This window comes from Bufo bufo, chromosome 9 (assembly GCF_905171765.1).
Source record: "Bufo bufo chromosome 9, aBufBuf1.1, whole genome shotgun sequence".
NCBI classification, from domain to species: Eukaryota; Metazoa; Chordata; class Amphibia; order Anura; family Bufonidae; genus Bufo; species Bufo bufo.
Window position 1 is genome coordinate 121117531 of NC_053397.1, and position 17492 is coordinate 121135022.

The 17492-nt window shown below is 47.8% G+C and overlaps 1 protein-coding gene across 4 annotated transcripts in view; it reads right to left on the reverse strand.

Annotated features, from left to right (window-relative positions):
• HSD17B7 (hydroxysteroid 17-beta dehydrogenase 7) overlaps nucleotides 1-12871 on the reverse strand; it is a 169648-nt gene extending 156777 nt beyond the window's left edge. For all 4 annotated transcript variants that reach the window (XM_040407786.1, XM_040407785.1, XM_040407784.1 and 1 more), the window contains exon 1: nucleotides 12737-12871. In XM_040407786.1, the coding sequence (XP_040263720.1) occupies nucleotides 12737-12771 (35 nt within the window). In that variant the 5' untranslated portion in view covers nucleotides 12772-12871. The remainder of the gene's footprint in view (nucleotides 1-12736) is intronic.
• Between the last annotated feature and the right edge of the window lie 4621 nt (nucleotides 12872-17492).

The window sequence follows — 17492 nt, forward strand, 5'->3', positions numbered from 1 at the left end:
GACGCAAGTCTGAATGGCTGGGGGGGGCATGTGGACCAGCATCTCTTCCAGGGTTCCTGGGTGCTTCAGGACAAAATAAAATCCTCAAACTACCGGGAACTGAAGGCAGTGCTGAAGACTCTGAGAGCAGCCAAACATCTTCTCAAAGATCAGCACGTCAGGATCCTATCCGACAACATAACTACGGTATGTTATCTAAAAAGACAGGGTGGTACCAGATGCCCGCTCCTTCAGGATCTAGCAGATCAGATCTTCATATGGGCAGAGAGGGAAGTTCGGTCCATTTCAGCAACCCATTTAAAGGGGTCTCAGAACTCGAGAGCCGACTTCCTAAGCCGTCACAGGGTCGACGCAGGAGAATGGAATCTGAGCAAACAGGTTTTCAGACAGATGTGCCAGCTATGGGGTCAACCAGAGATAGACCTCTTCGCGTCCAGGGGAAATTCTCAGCTGGACTGTTTTTACTCACTAAACCCCAGCGAAAACCCAGTGGCAGTAGACTCCTTAGCCCAGACTTGGGACATGAAACTGGCCTACGCCTTTCCTCCTTTTCCCCTAATCCCGGCAGTCCTAAAGAAGATGAGGACCAGTGCCACCATTCTGATCCTGGTAGCGCCAGACTGGCCCAAGAGAGCCTGGTACCCCATCTTGAAGGAGATGTCGGTCAAAGACCCGTACCCCCTTCCAGACAGGAAAGATCTGTTGACGCAGGGACCTCTGGAGCATCCCAATCTCAACAAGTTGAGACTGACTGCTTGGATCCTGAGAGGCAAACCCTGAGGAAGAAGGGTCTCTCCGATCAGGTAATATCAACACTGCAACAAGGCCGTAAACCTGTGACTTCAGCCATATATCTCAAAATATGGAAGCAATTCTCATCTTGGCTAGTTCAAAATCATCCAGAGTCTAGAAATCCATCCATAGGCAATATACTAGATTTTCTCCAGAAAGGGTTTGATATAGGTCTAAAACCAAGCACCCTCAAAGGGAAAAGATCTCAGCCTTAAGTTGCTGCTTAGACGTCCCATTAGCAGAACACAGGTGGGTCAAGAGATTTGTCAGAGCAGTCTCCAGAATGCGCCCCACCCTGAGACAAACAGTTCCCACGTGAGACCTAAATATAGTTCTAAACAGCTTATGTGATGCTCCCTTCGAACCTATTGAGGATATTCCCGTCAAACTTCTATCCCTCAAGGCAGTGTTTTTACTAGCCATCACTACTGCTCGTAGGATAGGCGAGATTCAGGCCCTGTCAGTTAGGGAACCCTTTTTGAAGGTCCTAGACGATAGGATAGTTCTTAAGTTGGATCATTCCTTCCTTCCCAAGGTTGTCTCAACATTTCATAGAGAACAGGAGATAATTCTCCCTTCGTTTTGTACCTCCCCCAAAAACATACAGGAGGAGCGGTTCCACTGTCTAGATGTGAGAAGAACAGTCCTCGCCTACATCAAGCGGACAAAACCCTGGAGAAAGTCAGCGAATCTCTTCATCCAATTCGGTGGTAGAAACAAGGGATGCAAAGCCTCTAAAACCTCTTTAGCCCGCTGGATCAAAGAGACCATCAGGGAATGTTAGACTGCAGAATTCATCCTGCCCTATAACGTTGAGGGCTCATTCTACCAGAGCCATGTCTACAACCTGGGCGGAGAAAGCCGGAGCTTCCATCGACCAGATCTGCAGGGCAGCAACCTGGTCTTCCTCCACTACCTTTGTCAGACACTACAGGCTGGACTCTATGGCCAATCAGGACTTAGCTTTTGGCCGTAAGGTCCTACAAGCAGTGGTCCCCCCCCTAATATGGCGTTCTAAGTTGTTAGTTCTCCATGGGTGCTGTCATGGAGGACGTCCTGGAAACATATGTTAGTTTACCGGTAAACTGCTTTCCAGGAGTCCGGAATGACAGCACCCAATACTACCCCCCCCCATTTTTTGTTCCTTCCGGTACACTATTTTGGTTTGTATATTTATACTGCTACTGTATACAGTGTGAATTAACACTTGTTCTTGAAATAAAGATGTGGCAGCCTATCCGGTGTAGTAAGTTATAAACACTGGAGCAAGGGGGTGGGGAGGGGCCCTTTAAACTGTCTCTCTTCCTGTCCCAACAGAAGCCAGTAAGGACATCCTCCATGGGTGCTGTCATTCCGGACTCCTGGAAAGCAGTTTACCGGTAAACTAAACATATGTTTTTGTCATTTTGGTGTTTTTTCCTCATTAATCGATTATTCAAATAATCGTTAGCTGCAGCCTTAGTGTCGTCATAGTGTTCCTTCCCTTTGCTGGCATCAGCCGTAGGGAACGAACTGCGCATGCGCTAGCTCGCGCATCGCGAGCTTACAGCGTTCTAGCTTTCTGACGTCTGGGAGCAAGGAGGAGATTCTGAGGATGCGGGGCGGTGCTGGACTCATCTCAGGGACAGGACTCATCTAAGGTTAATTTGCATATGTATCAAATAGGTTTTTTTACACAATAAAAGCACAGAGCAACGTATAGGGACTGGGTATTGCGGATGTGCTAGCAGCCATCTAGCAAACCATGTCCTCAGCTCTATACACAAAATCCCGGTGACAAGTTCCCTTTAAGGCCCCCTGCACACAGCCGTTTTTTTTTTCCCGTTTACTGGCCGTTTTTTGCGTTCCGTATACGGAACCATTAATTTCAATGGTTCCGCAAAAAAAACTGAATGTACTCCGTATGCATTCTGTTTCCGTATTTCCGTTCTAACATAGAACATGTCCTATTATTGCCCGCATATCACGTTCCGTGGCTCCATTCAAGTCAATGGGTCCGCAAAAAACTGAACACACACGGAAATGCATCCGTATGTCTTCCGCTTCCGTTCTGTTTTTTGCTGAACCATCTATTGAAAATGTTATGCCCAGCCCAATTTTATCTATGTAATTACTGTATATGCCATACGGAAAAACGGAACAGAAACTGAAGCACAACGGAAACAAAAAACGGAACGGATCCGTGAAAAACAGACCGCAAATCATTGAAAAAGCCATACGGTCGTGTGCAATAGGCCTAAAGCTGACCTACAGCAATGAAGAAAAATGGCTGGGTTGCAGGGTGGATAAAAATCAATGATTTTATTATTATTATTTTTTTTAATCAAAAGAAATGTTTTTTTTTTTTTTTATTTAAATCAGATTTTTTTTTATATAAAATGCTTTTTGAGGAAAATATATTACTATCCAAAGGTTATTCCGTCATGAAATAAAGATTAGTTTTTTAATTATGTAGACTTAGGCCTCTTTCACACTTGCGTTGTTGGGATCCGGCATGCACGTCCGTTGCCGGAGGTGCCCGCCGGATCCGGAAAAACGCAAGTGAACTAAAAGCATTTGAAGACGGAACAGTCTTCCAAATGCTTTCAGTGTTACTATGGCACCCAGGACGCTATTAAAGTCCTGGTTGCCATAGTAGGAGCGGGGAGCGGGGGAGCAGTATACTTACAGTCCGTGCGGCTCCCCGGGCGCTCCAGAATGACGTCAGAGCGCCCCATGCGCATGGATGACGTGATCCATGTGATCACGTGATCCATGCGCTTGGGGTGCCCTGACGTCACTCTGGAGCGCCCGGGGAGCCGCCACGGACGGTAAGTACACTGCTCCCCACTACACTTACCATGGCTGCCAGGACTTTAGATTCCCGGCAGCCATGGTAACCATTCAGAAAAAGCTAAATGTCGGCTCCGGCAATGCGCCGAAACGACGTTTAGCTTAAGGCCGGATCCGGATCAATGCCTTCCAATGGGCATTAATTCCGGATCCGGCCTTGCGGCAAGTGTTCCGGATTTTTGGCCGGAGCAAAAAGCGCAGCATGCTGCGGTATTTTCTCCGGCCAAAAAAACGTTCCGTTCCGGAACTGAAGACATCCTGATGCATCCTGAACGGATTTCTCTCCATTCAGAATGCATTAGGATAATCCTGATCAGGATTCTTCCGGCATAGAGCCCCGACGACTGAACTCTATGCCGGAAGACAATAACGCAGGTGTGAAAGAGCCCTAAGGCTGTACGTAGACTCCCATATTGTTGAATGGATTAGGCAGTGGCTGAGGGACAGACAACAGAGGGTTGTAGTCAATAGAGTATATTCAGACCATGGTCTTGTTACCAGTGGGGTACCTCAGGGATCTGTTCTGGGACCAATATTGTTTAATATCTTTATCAGTGAAATTGCAGAAGGCCTCGATGGTAAGGTGTGTCTTTTTGCTGATGACACAAAGATTTGTAACAGGGTTGATGTTCCTGGAGGGATACACCAAATGGAAAAGGATTTAGGAAAACTAGAGGAACGGTCAGAAATCTGGCAACTAAAATTTAATGTTTAAGTGCAAGATAATTCACCTGGGGCGTAAAAACCCAAGAGCAGAATATAAAATCAGTGATACAGTCCTAACCTCAGTATCTGAGGAAAGGGATTTAGGGGTCATTATTTCAGAAGACTTAAAAGGTAGGCAATGTCATAGAGAAGCAGGAAATGCTAGCAGAATGCTTGGGTGTATAGGGAGAGGAATTACCAGTAGAAAGAGGGAGGTGCTCATGCCGCTCTACAGAGCACTAGGGAGACCTCATTTGGAGTATTGTGCGCAGTACTGGAGACCATATCTCCAGAAGGATATTGATACTTTGGAGAGAGTTCAGAGAAGAGCTACTAAACTGGTACATGGATTGCAGGATAAAACTTACCAGGAAAGATTAAAGGACCTTAACATGTATAGCTTGGAAGAAAGACGATACAGAGGGGATATGATAGAAACTTATAAATACATAAAGGGAATCAACAAGGTAAGAGGAGAGAATATTTAAAAGAAGAAAAACTGTTACAAGAGGACATAGTTTTAAATTAGAGGGGCAAAGGTTTAAAAGTAATATCAGGAAGTATTACTTTGAGAGTAGTGGATGAATGGAATAGCCTTCCTGCAGAAGTGGTAGCTGCAAATACAGTGGAGGAGTTTAAGCATGCATGGGATAGGCATAAGGCCATCCTTCATATAAGATAGGGCCAGGGGCTATCCATAGTATTTAGTATATTGGGCAGACTAGATGGGCCAAATGGTTCTTATCTGCCGACACATTCTATGTTTCTATATGTGTAATTTTTTTGGTAAATAAATTCCATTAATCCATTCACAATGTCATTCTCTTCCAGAGGTTTTTGTAAGATTATTGGGCAGTTTCTCTGCCTACAAGATATTATCACAGATGCTTGGTTTTACTTTTGCAGTTCTCAAAACTGAATTTGACTCAGCAGAGATCACATGCCTCTTCACAGCAAAAATGTCATAACATGAACAGAGTTGAGAAAAATACCTTAATCCTAACTTCTACAAACCTATGAATGCAGAATCAACCTAATATGAAAAGTTGTTTAAATCTACTTGCATATTATAAGTTATACCAGCAAGAATTAGTCTTTATGTAGAAAACTATGATTTAAATCAAGCCTTACTGACTAGTGATTTAAATCAAATCCACCCTGCTGGGTTGTTATGGAAACCTGGTGTAAAACTGTATGTGGAGACTAAGGACCTGCGAGCTTCTATTGGTTGATAAGGGACATGTGACCGTGTGTATGGCAGTTGAGATATGAAGAGGAAGACCTGCAGGCTTCTATTGGCTAATGTAGGTCATTTGATTTGCCATATTTGCATTTTTTGGGAATAACTCGAGAACGGTACGTGCTAGAGAGCGGAGACCCCCACAAGATTTCTTTCCAGGTAGCAAGGGATGTGTATACAAAGTTTCGTTAAAATCGATGGTTACGTTGAGTGATCGCGGAACATACACGTGTGTGTGTATATGTGTGTGTGTAATAGAGATAGAGATATATATATATATATATATATATATCTCTATCTCAAAAAAATAAAGGGAACACTTAAACAACACAATGTAACTCCAAGTCAATCACACTTCTGTGAAATCAAACTGTCCACTTAGGAAGCAACACTGAGTGACAATCAATTTCACATGCTGTTGTGCAAATGGGATAGACGACAGGTGGAAATTATAGGCATATAGCAAGACACCCCCAATAAAGGAGTGGTTCTGCAGGTGGTGAGCACAGACCACTTCTCAGTTCCTATGCTTCCTGGCTGATGTTTTGGTCACTTTTGAATGCTGGCGGTGCTTTCACTCTAGTGGTAGCATGAGACGGAGTCTACAACCCACACAAGTGGCTCAGGTAGTGCAGCTTATCCAGGATGGCACATCAAAGCGAGCTGTGGTAAGGTTTGCTGTGTCTGTCAGCATAGTGTCCAGAGCATGGAGGCGCTACCAGGAGACAGGCCAGTACATCAGGAGACGTGGAGGAGGCCGTAGGAGGGCAACAACCCAGCAGCAGGACCGCTACCTCCGCCTTTGTGCAAGGAGGAACAGGAGGAGCACTGCCAGAGCCCTGCAAAATGACCTCCAGCAGGCCACAAATGTGCATGTGTCTGCTCAAACGGTCAGAAACAGACTCCATGAGGGTGATGAGGGCCCGACGTCCACAGGTGGGGGTTGTGCTTAGAGCCCAACACCGTGCAGGACGTTTGGCATTTGCTAGAAAACACCAAGATTGGCAAATTCGCCACTGGCGCCCTGTGCTCTTCACAGATGAAAGGTTCACACTGAGCACATGTGACAGAGTCTGGAGACGCCGTGGAGAACGTTCTGCTGCCTGCAACATCCTCCAGCATGACCGGTTTGGCATTTGGTCAGTAATGGTGTGGGGTGGCATTTCTTTGGAGGGCCGCACAGCCCTCCATGTGTTCGCCAGAGGTAGCCTGACTGCCATTAGGTACCGAGATGAGATCCTCAGACCCCTTGTGAGACCATATGCTGGTGCGGTTGGCCCTGGGTTCCTCCTAATGCAAGACAATGCTAGACCTCATGTGGCTGGAGTGTCAGCAGTTCCTGCAAGACGAAGGCATTGATGCTATGGACTGGCCCGCCCGTTCCCCAGACCTGAATCCAATTGAGCACATCTGGGACATCACGTCTCACTCTATCCACCAACGTCACGTTGCACCACAGACTGTCCAGGAGTTGGCAGATGCTTTAGTCCAGGTCTGGGAGGAGATCCCTCAGGAGACCGTCCGCCACCTCATCAGGAGCATGCACAGGCGTTGTAGGGAGGTCATACAGGCACGTGGAGGCCACACACACTACTGAGCCTCATTTTGACTTGTTTTAAGGACATTACATCAAAGTTGGATCAGCCTGTAGTGTGTTTTTCCACTTTAATTTTGAGGGTGACTCCAAATCCAGACCTCCATGGGTTAAAAAATTTGATTTCCATATTTATTTATTTTTTGTGTGATTTTGTTGTCAGCACATTCAACTATGTAAAGAACAAAGTATTTCAGAAGAATATTTAATTCAGATCTAGGATGTTATTTTTGTGTTCCCTTTTATTTTTTTGAGCAGTGTATATATGTATGGCGAAGTCGTGTTAGACTTTCGCAAAGCAATAACTTCAGCTCATCTGAGCCAATACATTCTAATACGGTATGTAGCTCCTGTTCCGTACAGTATTAGAAAGAAGTTTTATACGAATCGACTTCATATGTTTCATCCGAAGTCTATTCGCTCATCCCTAATTCTGAACATTCAGGAATTTTTTACATCCATTTAAAGGTCACAATTGCTCATTTCTTATGTTGACCTGCAATCTGCTGGCCAAAATAAGAATTGCAGCTTAAATACCCTTGGTCTCTTCAGTAAGGCCTCATGCACACGACCGTTGTGTGCATCCGTGTCCGTTCTGTTTTCCGTGATTTTCTGCAGACCCATTGACTTTCAATGGGTCCGTTAAAAACTCGGAAAATGCACCGTTGTTCATCTGCGTCCGTGATCAGTGTTTCCTGTCTGACAAAAAAATATGACCTGTCCTATTTTTTTTGACTGACAACGGTTCGCGGACCCATTCAAGTCAATGGGTCCGTGAAAAAACACTGATGCACACAAGGTTGTCATCCGCGTCCGTGATCCGTGTCCGTAGGCTACTTTCACACAGACGGATCACAGATCCGTCTGCATAAAAGCTTTTTCAGAGCTGAGTTTTCACTTCGTGAAAACTCTGATCCGACAGTATATTCTAACACAGAGGCGTTCCCATAGTGATGGGGACGCTTCAAGTTAGAATATACTAAGAACTGTGTACATGACTGCCCCCTGCTGCCTGGCAGCACCTGATCTCTTACAGGGGGCTGTGATCTGCACAATTAACCCCTCAGCTGCCACACCTGAGGGGTTAATTGTGAGTATCATAGCCCCCTGTAAGAGATCAGGTGCTACCAGGCAGGAGGGGGCAGACCCCCCTCCCTCCCTTCCCAGTTTTAAATTCATTGGTGGCCAGTGTGGCCTCCCCTCTCCCCCTCCCCTCCTAATTAAAATCCCCCCCTATATACTATGGCCCCAGTTGTGCCCCCATCTTTATATTATGGCCCCAGTTGTGCCCCCATCTTTATATTATGGCCCCAGTTGGTGGCAGGGGAGAGTTCCGATCGGAGTCCCAGTTTAATCGCTGGGGCTCTGATCGGTAACCATGGCAACCAGGACACTACTGCAGTCCTGGCTGCCATGGTTACTTAGCAATTTTAGAAGCATTATACTTACCTTGCTGTCTGTGCCCGGCCGGGCGCTCCTCCTACTGGTAAGTGAAAGGTCTGTGCGGCGCATTGCTTATAGCACAGACCTGTCCCTTACCAGTAGGAGGAGAGCCCAGCCGGTCACAGACAGCGCAGGTAAGTATAATGCTTCTAAAATTGCTAAGTAACCATGGCAGCCAGGACTGCAGTAGCGTCCTGGTTGCCATGGTTACCGATCGGAGCCCCAGCGATTAAACTGGGACTCCGATCGGAACTCTCCCCTGCCACCAACTGGGGCCATAATATAAAGATGGGGGCACAACTGGGGCCATAATATAAAGATGGGGGATTTTAATTAAGAGGGGGGGGGGGAGGGGAGGCCGCACTGGCCACCAATGAATTTAATACAGGGGAGGGAGGGAGAGGGGGTCTGCCCCCTCCTGCCTGGCAGCACCTGATCTCTTACAGGGGGCTATGATACGCACAATTAACCCCTCAGGTGCGGCACCTGAGGGGTTAATTGTGCGGATCACACCCCCCTGTAAGAGATCGGGTGCTGCCAGGCAGCAGTCATGTACACAGTATATACTGTCGGATCTGAGTTTTCACAATATAACTCAAATCCGATGGTATATTTTAACATAGAGGCGTTCCCATGGTGATGGGGACGCTTCAAGTTAAAATATACCATCAGATTGGAGAAAACTCCGATCCGATGGTATAATAGGGACTCCTGACTTTACATTGAAAGTCAATGGGGGATGGATCCGTTTGCAATTGCACCATATTGTGTCAACGTCAAACGGATCCGTCCCCATTGACTTGCATTGTAAGTCAGGACGGATCCGTTTGGCTCCGCCCGTACGTACCGATTCCAGTCACTCAGCTGCGGTGCGGGCGGCACTTACTGACGTCACGCGCCTGCTCCTCCCACTAGGCGGCGCAGTAGCGTGACGTACAGTGAGTGAGTGAGTGAGTGCCGCTTCTTGAAAAGAAGCCTGCTGTGAGGATCCGGGACAGTAGGTCGACTCGGGTGCAATGTGGTTAAATTAAACAAACAATTTTTTTTTACAATGGGGACAGTGACAGTGTGGATGGTCAGTGGGGGGGGTGGGCATTAATTACAATGGGGGGCGGGGCCACTGTCACTGTGGGAGACATAAAAATGGGGGCCACTGTCACTGTGGGAGACATTAAGTTTAATAAGGATCACTATGGACATTATTTAGAATGGAGGCTGCTGTGGGTGTCATTATAACTGTATAATGTCTGATAGGCCTAGTCCTGAGCTGAGTTATATTACCCTGCCCATGCCCTGTATAATAATGTACCCATCCCTGATACCCCTTAGTTATATTACCCCGCTGGGGTAATATAACTAAGGGGTATCAGGGTACATTATTATACAGGGCAGGGTAATATAACTCAGGACTAGGCCTATCAGACATTATACAGTTATGACGACACCCACAGCAGCCTCCATTCTAAAGAATGTCCATAGTGATCCTTATTAAAAATAATGTCCCCCCACAGGCAGGCAGTGTGGGCGGCGGCGCTCACTCACTGTACCTCACGCGCCGCATGACGTACAGTGAGTGAGGTGAGCACCGCCGCCCGCACTGCCTGCCTGTTACCGCCCGCCTGGAGCAGTGCTGAAAAAGAAGCCTGCTGTGAGTGAGAGCCTGAGTCTGTGGGACAGTGCGTCACTGTGACCGTCTGTGCAATGTGGTTACACATTTTTTACAATGGGGAGACACTTATTTCATCGAGCAGTTTTAAGGGGGGGGGGGTTTTGACACTCGCCCTGAGAGAAATTTTACCTAGAAACTGCACGGCATCTAAAGGCTTTAAAGGGAACCTGTCACCGGGATTTTGGGTATAGAGCTGAGGACATGGGTTGCTAGATGGCCACTAGCACATCCGCAATATGCAGTCCCCATAGCTCTGTGTGCTTTTATTGTGTATAAAAACAGATTTGATACATATGCAAATTAACCGGAAATGAGTCAGGGCTTGAAAATATGACTCTTCTCTGGTCACACAAGTAAGATATGACTTATGTTAATTTTCATATGATATCAAATCGTTTTTTTACACAATAAAAGCACACAGAGCTACGGGGACTGGGTATTGCGGATGTGTTAGCTGCCATCTAGCAACCCATGTCTTCAGCTCTATACCCAAAATCCCAGTGACAGGTTCTCTTTAATTACCGTGATCAGCATTAATGCTGGTCGCAGTAATTAGCCACAGGTCTCTGCTGTTTGAAACAGCAGAGACCCGCCGGCCATGACGTTCGCTGCACGTGCGAGCACCATGTTTGCTCATCGCCGTACATTTATGACGCTGGTAGCAAAGTGGTTAAGTCACACACTTAATAGAAACACAAACTGAAAATCAGAAATGCGAAACGCTCACAAACTCACATTGTTTGTCTGCTTCTATAGGTGCTGCTACTAGGGATCGACCGATATAGATTTTTTAGGGCAGATACCGATAATCTGTGAACTTTCAGGCCGATAGCCAATAATTTATACCGATATTCTGTGAAAATAAAATTCCTCCACAAATCTGCTGAAAATGAATAGGTTTATTGTTAACGTGTATTTTTTTTTTTGTAAATCCTTCTTTTTCATTTATAATTAATATTTTGTTGTTTTTTTTTTTTCTTTACTAACTAGTAGCCCCCTTAGGGACTAGAACCCTTGTCCTATTCACCCTGATAGATCTCTGTCAGGGTGAATAGGACTTCGAACGGTCCCTGCTGCTCTGTGCTTTGTGCACACAGCAGCAGGGAGCCGACTATGGCAGCCAGAGCTTCAGTAGCATCCTGGCTGCCAATGTAACTGATCAGAGCCCCAGGCTTACACTGCTGGGGCTCCGGTGGGAACTGCCACTGAGGAGGAGGGGGAGAGGGGACCCTGTGGCCACTGGCACCAATGATTAATCCTGGGAGGCTTGGGGGGGGGGGGGGGGGGGGGGGGGGGGGGGGCGCACTGTACCACCAATGAAGATACCTCTCATTAATTCATATACAGGAGGCGGGAGCTGGCTGCAGAAATCACATAGCCGGCTCCTGACCTCTATGACAGGGAGCTGCGATCTGCTGCAGTTAACCCCTCAGGTGCCAACTACCGCAGATCGCAGCTCCCTGTCATAGAGGTCGGGAGCCGGCTATGTGATTTCTGCAGCCAGCTCCCGCCTCCTGTATATGAATTAATGAGCGGTATCTTCATTGGTGGTGCTGGGGCCACAGCCCCTCCCCTCTTGTCCTCTCATTGGTGGCAGCGGCACAGGGGGGAGGGAGGACTGCTTCCTTCTTCCCTGTGCTGCTGAGGGAACACGGAGAGCGCTGACAGCAGCGCGATCCTTGTTCCCGATTCGCTATCGGTACAGCCGCAAAATAGATGCAGATAACGGTCAAAATCCTGAATATCGGATGATAATATCGGTAAAACCGATAATCGGTCGATCCCTAGCTGCTACCAAACAATTTCAAACCAGGCTGCTTTTTTTTTTCTCCTCTGGATTCAAAATGACCATTGATACGAAAGGAGATCCCTAAGTGCCCCAGGACATGAGCGGCTGTGTGCAAGTGACCACTACTCCATTCACACAAACGTATTCAGTACGAGAAGTACGCTCCATACAGCAAAGGTATTACCCCTGCTGAATGCTGCTCCTATGACACAGATCCACAGCGTTCTAAACCATTTACAATGCACACTTCAGCTAAAATGAGTTGGACTCGCATAATGCCTTCAGTACAGTTGAGGTGGGGCATCATAATGCTGCGGCTCTGTGTCACACCAGCAACTTGTTCAGGTGGGGAAATGCGAATACATTTCTGTGACACTACCCTTGAGTACAGCCCTCACAATAGGAGAACTCTCACACACTCTCATGATAGTTGGGGGCCCCAGGACCCAGCAGCAGGTCTGCCCAAACACCCCCAAAATGGTGAACAACCCGTTGGAAGCTAGATAGACCAGGTCTTTCCTGTCACTCATGTAAGGCTATATGGACATCAGTGATTTAACCAGTTACATAGGTTTTTGGACCAGTGATGCAAAGGCACCTAGCCAGAGGGCCGCACACACGCGGCACAGAAGACCTTCCTCTCCACACAGTCCACTGCAGCGCTTCCCTCACCTGTTGGCTCCAGTGACAACCACAACCTTCCTCATGGCGGCGCCTCTCGTTCCACAAGGCAGTCAGGAAGCACAGGCGACTGGAGCTACTAACTAGGCGGGGTCAGCACCAGGACAGCGAGCACCGCCTCATACCTATGGCTGCTTGTGACTGACAGAGCCGATGAGGAGAGGCGGGAACACGTCCTTACAGCTAGGGAGCGTGTGAGCCGAGGATCATACGATGGGCGGGGCTCGGGGTGGAAGCAGCCAATGAGCTGCGTTATTCGCTGCTCAGGCGTCGCCTGGGAATGACGGGCGGCTGTTATACTGTGTAATTGCGTCCACTGAACCTACTTGACAAGACTGCGGTTGTGATCAGTCAGTGCGATTTGAAGGCAGTCTTTTTGCTACATATTTACCGAATGTTGCACATCGTTTTGTGGAAAAAAAAGTCACGCAAATATTTGTACTTTAGGTACTGAATTTGTACATTTCTATAAAAAAAAATAGCTCTGAAGTGGGGGGGGGTAAAATGAGAGTGACAAGGGGGGGAGAAGAGAGTGAGGAGGGAGAAGAGAAGAGAGTGAGGGGGGAGAAGAGAGTGAGGAGGGAGGGGAGAAGAGAGTGAGGAGGGAGGGGAGAAGAGAGTGACGGGGGGGGGGGGAAGAGAGTGAGGAGGGAGGGGAGAAGAGAGTGAGGAGGGAGGGGAGAAGAGAGTGAGGAGGGAGGGGAGAAGAGAAGAGAGTGAGGAGGGAGGGGAGAAGAGAAGAGAGTGAGGAGGGAGGGGAGAAGAGAAGAGAGTGAGGAGGGAGGGGAGAAGAGAGTGAGGAGGGAGGGGGGGAGGAGGGAGGGGAGAAGAGAGGGAGGAGGGAGGGGAGAAGAGAGGGAGGGGGAAGAGAGGGAGGAGGGAGGGGAGAAGAGAGTGAGGAGGGAGAAGAGTGAGGAGGGAGAAGAGTGAGGAGGGAGGGGAGAAGAGAAGAGAGTGACGAGGGAGGGGAGAAGAGAGTGACGAGGGAGGGGAGAAGAGAGTGACGAGGGAGGGGAGAAGAGAGTGACGAGGGAGGGGAGAAGAGAGTGACGAGGGAGGGGAGAAGAGAGTGACGAGGGAGGGGAGGGGAGAAGAGAGTGACGAGGGAGGGGAGAAGAGAGTGACGAGGGAGGGGAGAAGAGAGTGACGAGGGAGGGGAGAAGAGAGTGACGAGGGAGGGGAGAAGAGAGTGACGAGGGAGGGGAGAAGAGAGTGACGAGGGAGGGGAGAAGAGTGACGAGGGAGGGGAGAAGAGAGTGACGAGGGAGGGGAGAAGAGAGTGACGAGGGAGGGGAGAAGAGAGTGACGAGGGAGGGGAGAAGAGAGTGACGAGGGAGGGGAGAAGAGAGTGACGAGGGAGGGGAGAAGAGAGTGACGAGGGAGGGGAGAAGAGAGTGACGAGGGAGGGGAGAAGAGAGTGAGGAGGGAGGGGAGAAGAGAGTGACGAGGGAGGGGAGAAGAGAGTGACGAGGGAGGGGAGAAGAGAGTGACGAGGGGGGAGAGAAGAGAGTGAGGAGGGAGGGGAGAAGAGAGTGACGAGGGAGGGGAGAAGAGAGTGACGAGGGAGGGGAGAAGAGAGTGACGAGGGAGGGGAGAAGAGAGTGACGAGGGAGGGGAGAAGAGAGTGACGAGGGAGGGGAGAAGAGAGTGACGAGGGAGGGGAGAAGAGAGTGACGAGGGAGGGGAGAAGAGAGTGACGAGGGGGGAGAGAAGAGAGTGACGAGGGAGGGGAGAAGAGAGTGACGAGGGAGGGGAGAAGAGAGTGACGAGGGGGGAGAGAAGAGAGTGAGGAGGGAGTCCCCAGAGCCAGAGACCAGATCATCTTATTGTCCTGGTGGTAAGTAGACAATGCAATATGTTCATTATTTAATTGTTTAGTTATTAATACTACATTGGAGACTAATTTACCTCACATTTAGGGTCCATTCACACATCCGTGTGTGTTTTGCGGACCGCACATTGCCGGCACTAAGAGAATATGCCTATTCTTGTCCGCTATTGCGGACAAGAATAGGACATGTTCTATTTTTTTCAGGATCGGAATTGCGGATAGAAATGTATGGGTCCGCAATTCCGTTCCGCAAAAAGACAGCTACAAGAAGCTAGATTAACCGTAAGTGAAACATAGCAGTTCTTTTCATTTAAAAGCTGAGAAAGGGGTGGAACATATGTGATGTCATGATATGGGCAGATCATCTGATAGGAGGGGGGGCGGAAATTTTTATCTTGCCTAGGGCGGCAAAAATCCTTGCACCGGCCCTGGAAGTGGCCTGTTGTGTGCCTCAGCAGGGCGCCCGTCTTCTTGTTACTGAACTGTGACTAGAGAAATAAGAAGTGTCCTGTCCATACAGAACCCGCATCCAGAATTTCTAGTGAAAATGGGCATGCAAAAAAAGTCTGCACGTTTTCAAAACCACAAGCGGTGAAAAAAGTACTGTAGGGCCTACATACCTCCCAACTGTCCCAGATCCGGCAGGATAGTCCTACATTAACCCGTTTAGGACACAGCCTTATTTCACCTTAACCGCCTCCGGACCGCCTAACGCAGGATCGCGTTCCGGAGGCGGCAGCCCTGCGCAGAGTCACGCATATATGCGTCATCTCGCGAGACGCGAGATTACCTGTGAACGCGCACACACAGGCGCGCGCACTCACAGGATCGGAAGGTAAGCGAGTGGATCTCCAGCCTGCCAGCGGCGATCGTTCGCTGGCAGGCTGGAGATGTGATTTTTTTTTAACCCCTAACAGGTATATTACACGCTGTTTTGATAACAGCGTCTAATATACCTGCTACCTGGTCCTCTGGTGGTCCCCTTTGTTTGGATCGACCACCAGAGGACACAGGTAGCTCAGTAAAGTAGCACCAAACACCACTACACTACACTACACCCCCCCCTGTCACTTATTAACCCCTTATGAACCCCTGATCACCCCATATAGACTCCCTGATCACCCCCCTGTCATTGATCACCCCCCTGTAAGGCTGCATTCAGATGTCCGTATGATTTTTACGGATCCACTGATACATGGATCGGATCCGCTAAACACATACGGACATCTGAATGGAGCCTTATAGGGGGGTGATCAATGACAGGGGGGTGATCACCCCATATAGACTCCCTGATCACCCCCCTGTCATTGATCACCCCCCTGTCAGGCTCCATTCAGACATTTTTTGGCCCAAGTTAGCGGAAATTATTATTTTTTTCTTACAAAGTCTCATATTCCACTAACTTGTGTCAAAAAATAAAATCTCACATGAACTCACCATACCCCTCACGGAATCCAAATGCGTAAAATTTTTTAGACATTTATATTCCAGACTTCTTCTCACGCTTTAGGGCCCCTAGAATGCCAGGGCAGTATAAATACCCCACATGTGACCCCATTTCGGAAAGAAGACACCCCAAGGTATTCCGTGAGTGGCATATTGAGTCCATGAAAGATTGAAATTTTTGTCCCAAGTTAGCGGAAAGGGAGACTTTGTGAGAAAAAAAAAAGAATAAATCAATTTCCGCTAACTTGTGGCCAAAAATTTTTTTTTATATGAACTCGCCATGCCCCTCATTGAATACCTTGGGGTGTCTTCTTTCCAAAATGGGGTCACATGTGGGGTATTTATACTGCCCTGGCATTCTAGGGGCCCTAAAGCGTGAGAAGAAGTCTGGGATCCAAATGTCTAAAAATGCCCTCATAAAGGAATGTGGGCCCCTTTGCGCATCTAGGCTGCAAAAAAGTGTCACACATCTGGTATCGCCGTACTCAGGAGAAGTTGGGCAATGTGTTTTGGGGTGTCATTTTACATATACCCATGCTGGGTGAGATAAATATCTTGGTCAAATGGCAACTTTGTATAAAAAATGGGAAAAGTTGTCTTTTGCCAAGATATTTCTCTCACCCAGCATGAGTATATGTAAAAAGACACCGCAAAACACATTCCCCAACTTCTCCTGAGTACGGAGATACCACATGTGTGACACTTTTTTGCAGCCTAGGTGGGCAAAGGGGCCCACATTCCAAAGAGCATCTTTCGGATTTCACAGGTCATTTACCTACTTACCACACATTAGGGCCCCTGGAAAATGCCAGGGCAGTATAACTACCCCACAAGTGACCCTATTTTGGAAAGAAGACACCCCAAGGTATTCCGTGAGGGGCATGGCGAGTTCCTATAATTTTTTATTTTTTGTCACAAGTTAGCGGAAAATGATGATTTTTTTTTTTTTTTTTTTTCTTACAAAGTCTCATATTCCACTAACTTGTGACAAAAAATAAAAACTTCCATGAACTCACTATGCCCATCACGAAATACCTTGGGGTGTCTTCTTTCCAAAATGGGGTCACTTGTGGGGTAGTTATACTGCCCTGGCATTCTAGGGGCCCAAATGTGTGGTAAGAAGTTTGAAATCAAAATGTGTAAAAAATGACCGGTGAAATCCGAAAGGTGCTCTTTGGAATATTGGCCCGTTTGCCCACCTAGGCTGCAAAAAAGTGTCACACATGTGGTATCTCCATACTCAGGAGAAGTTGGGGAATGTGTTTTGGGGTGTCATTTTACATATACCCTGTCACGGAACCATGAACCAGACGTACCACAAGAGATAAGTGAAAATAAGAAGGCTTTATTGAAAATAAAGCTGTAAAGCAAAAGTCCAAGCGGATGGTGAAACCGAAGCAGAGTCTTTGAGAGGCCAGGAACCAGAAGGGTAGTCAGACGAAGCCAGGATCAGGAACCAGCAGGGTAGTC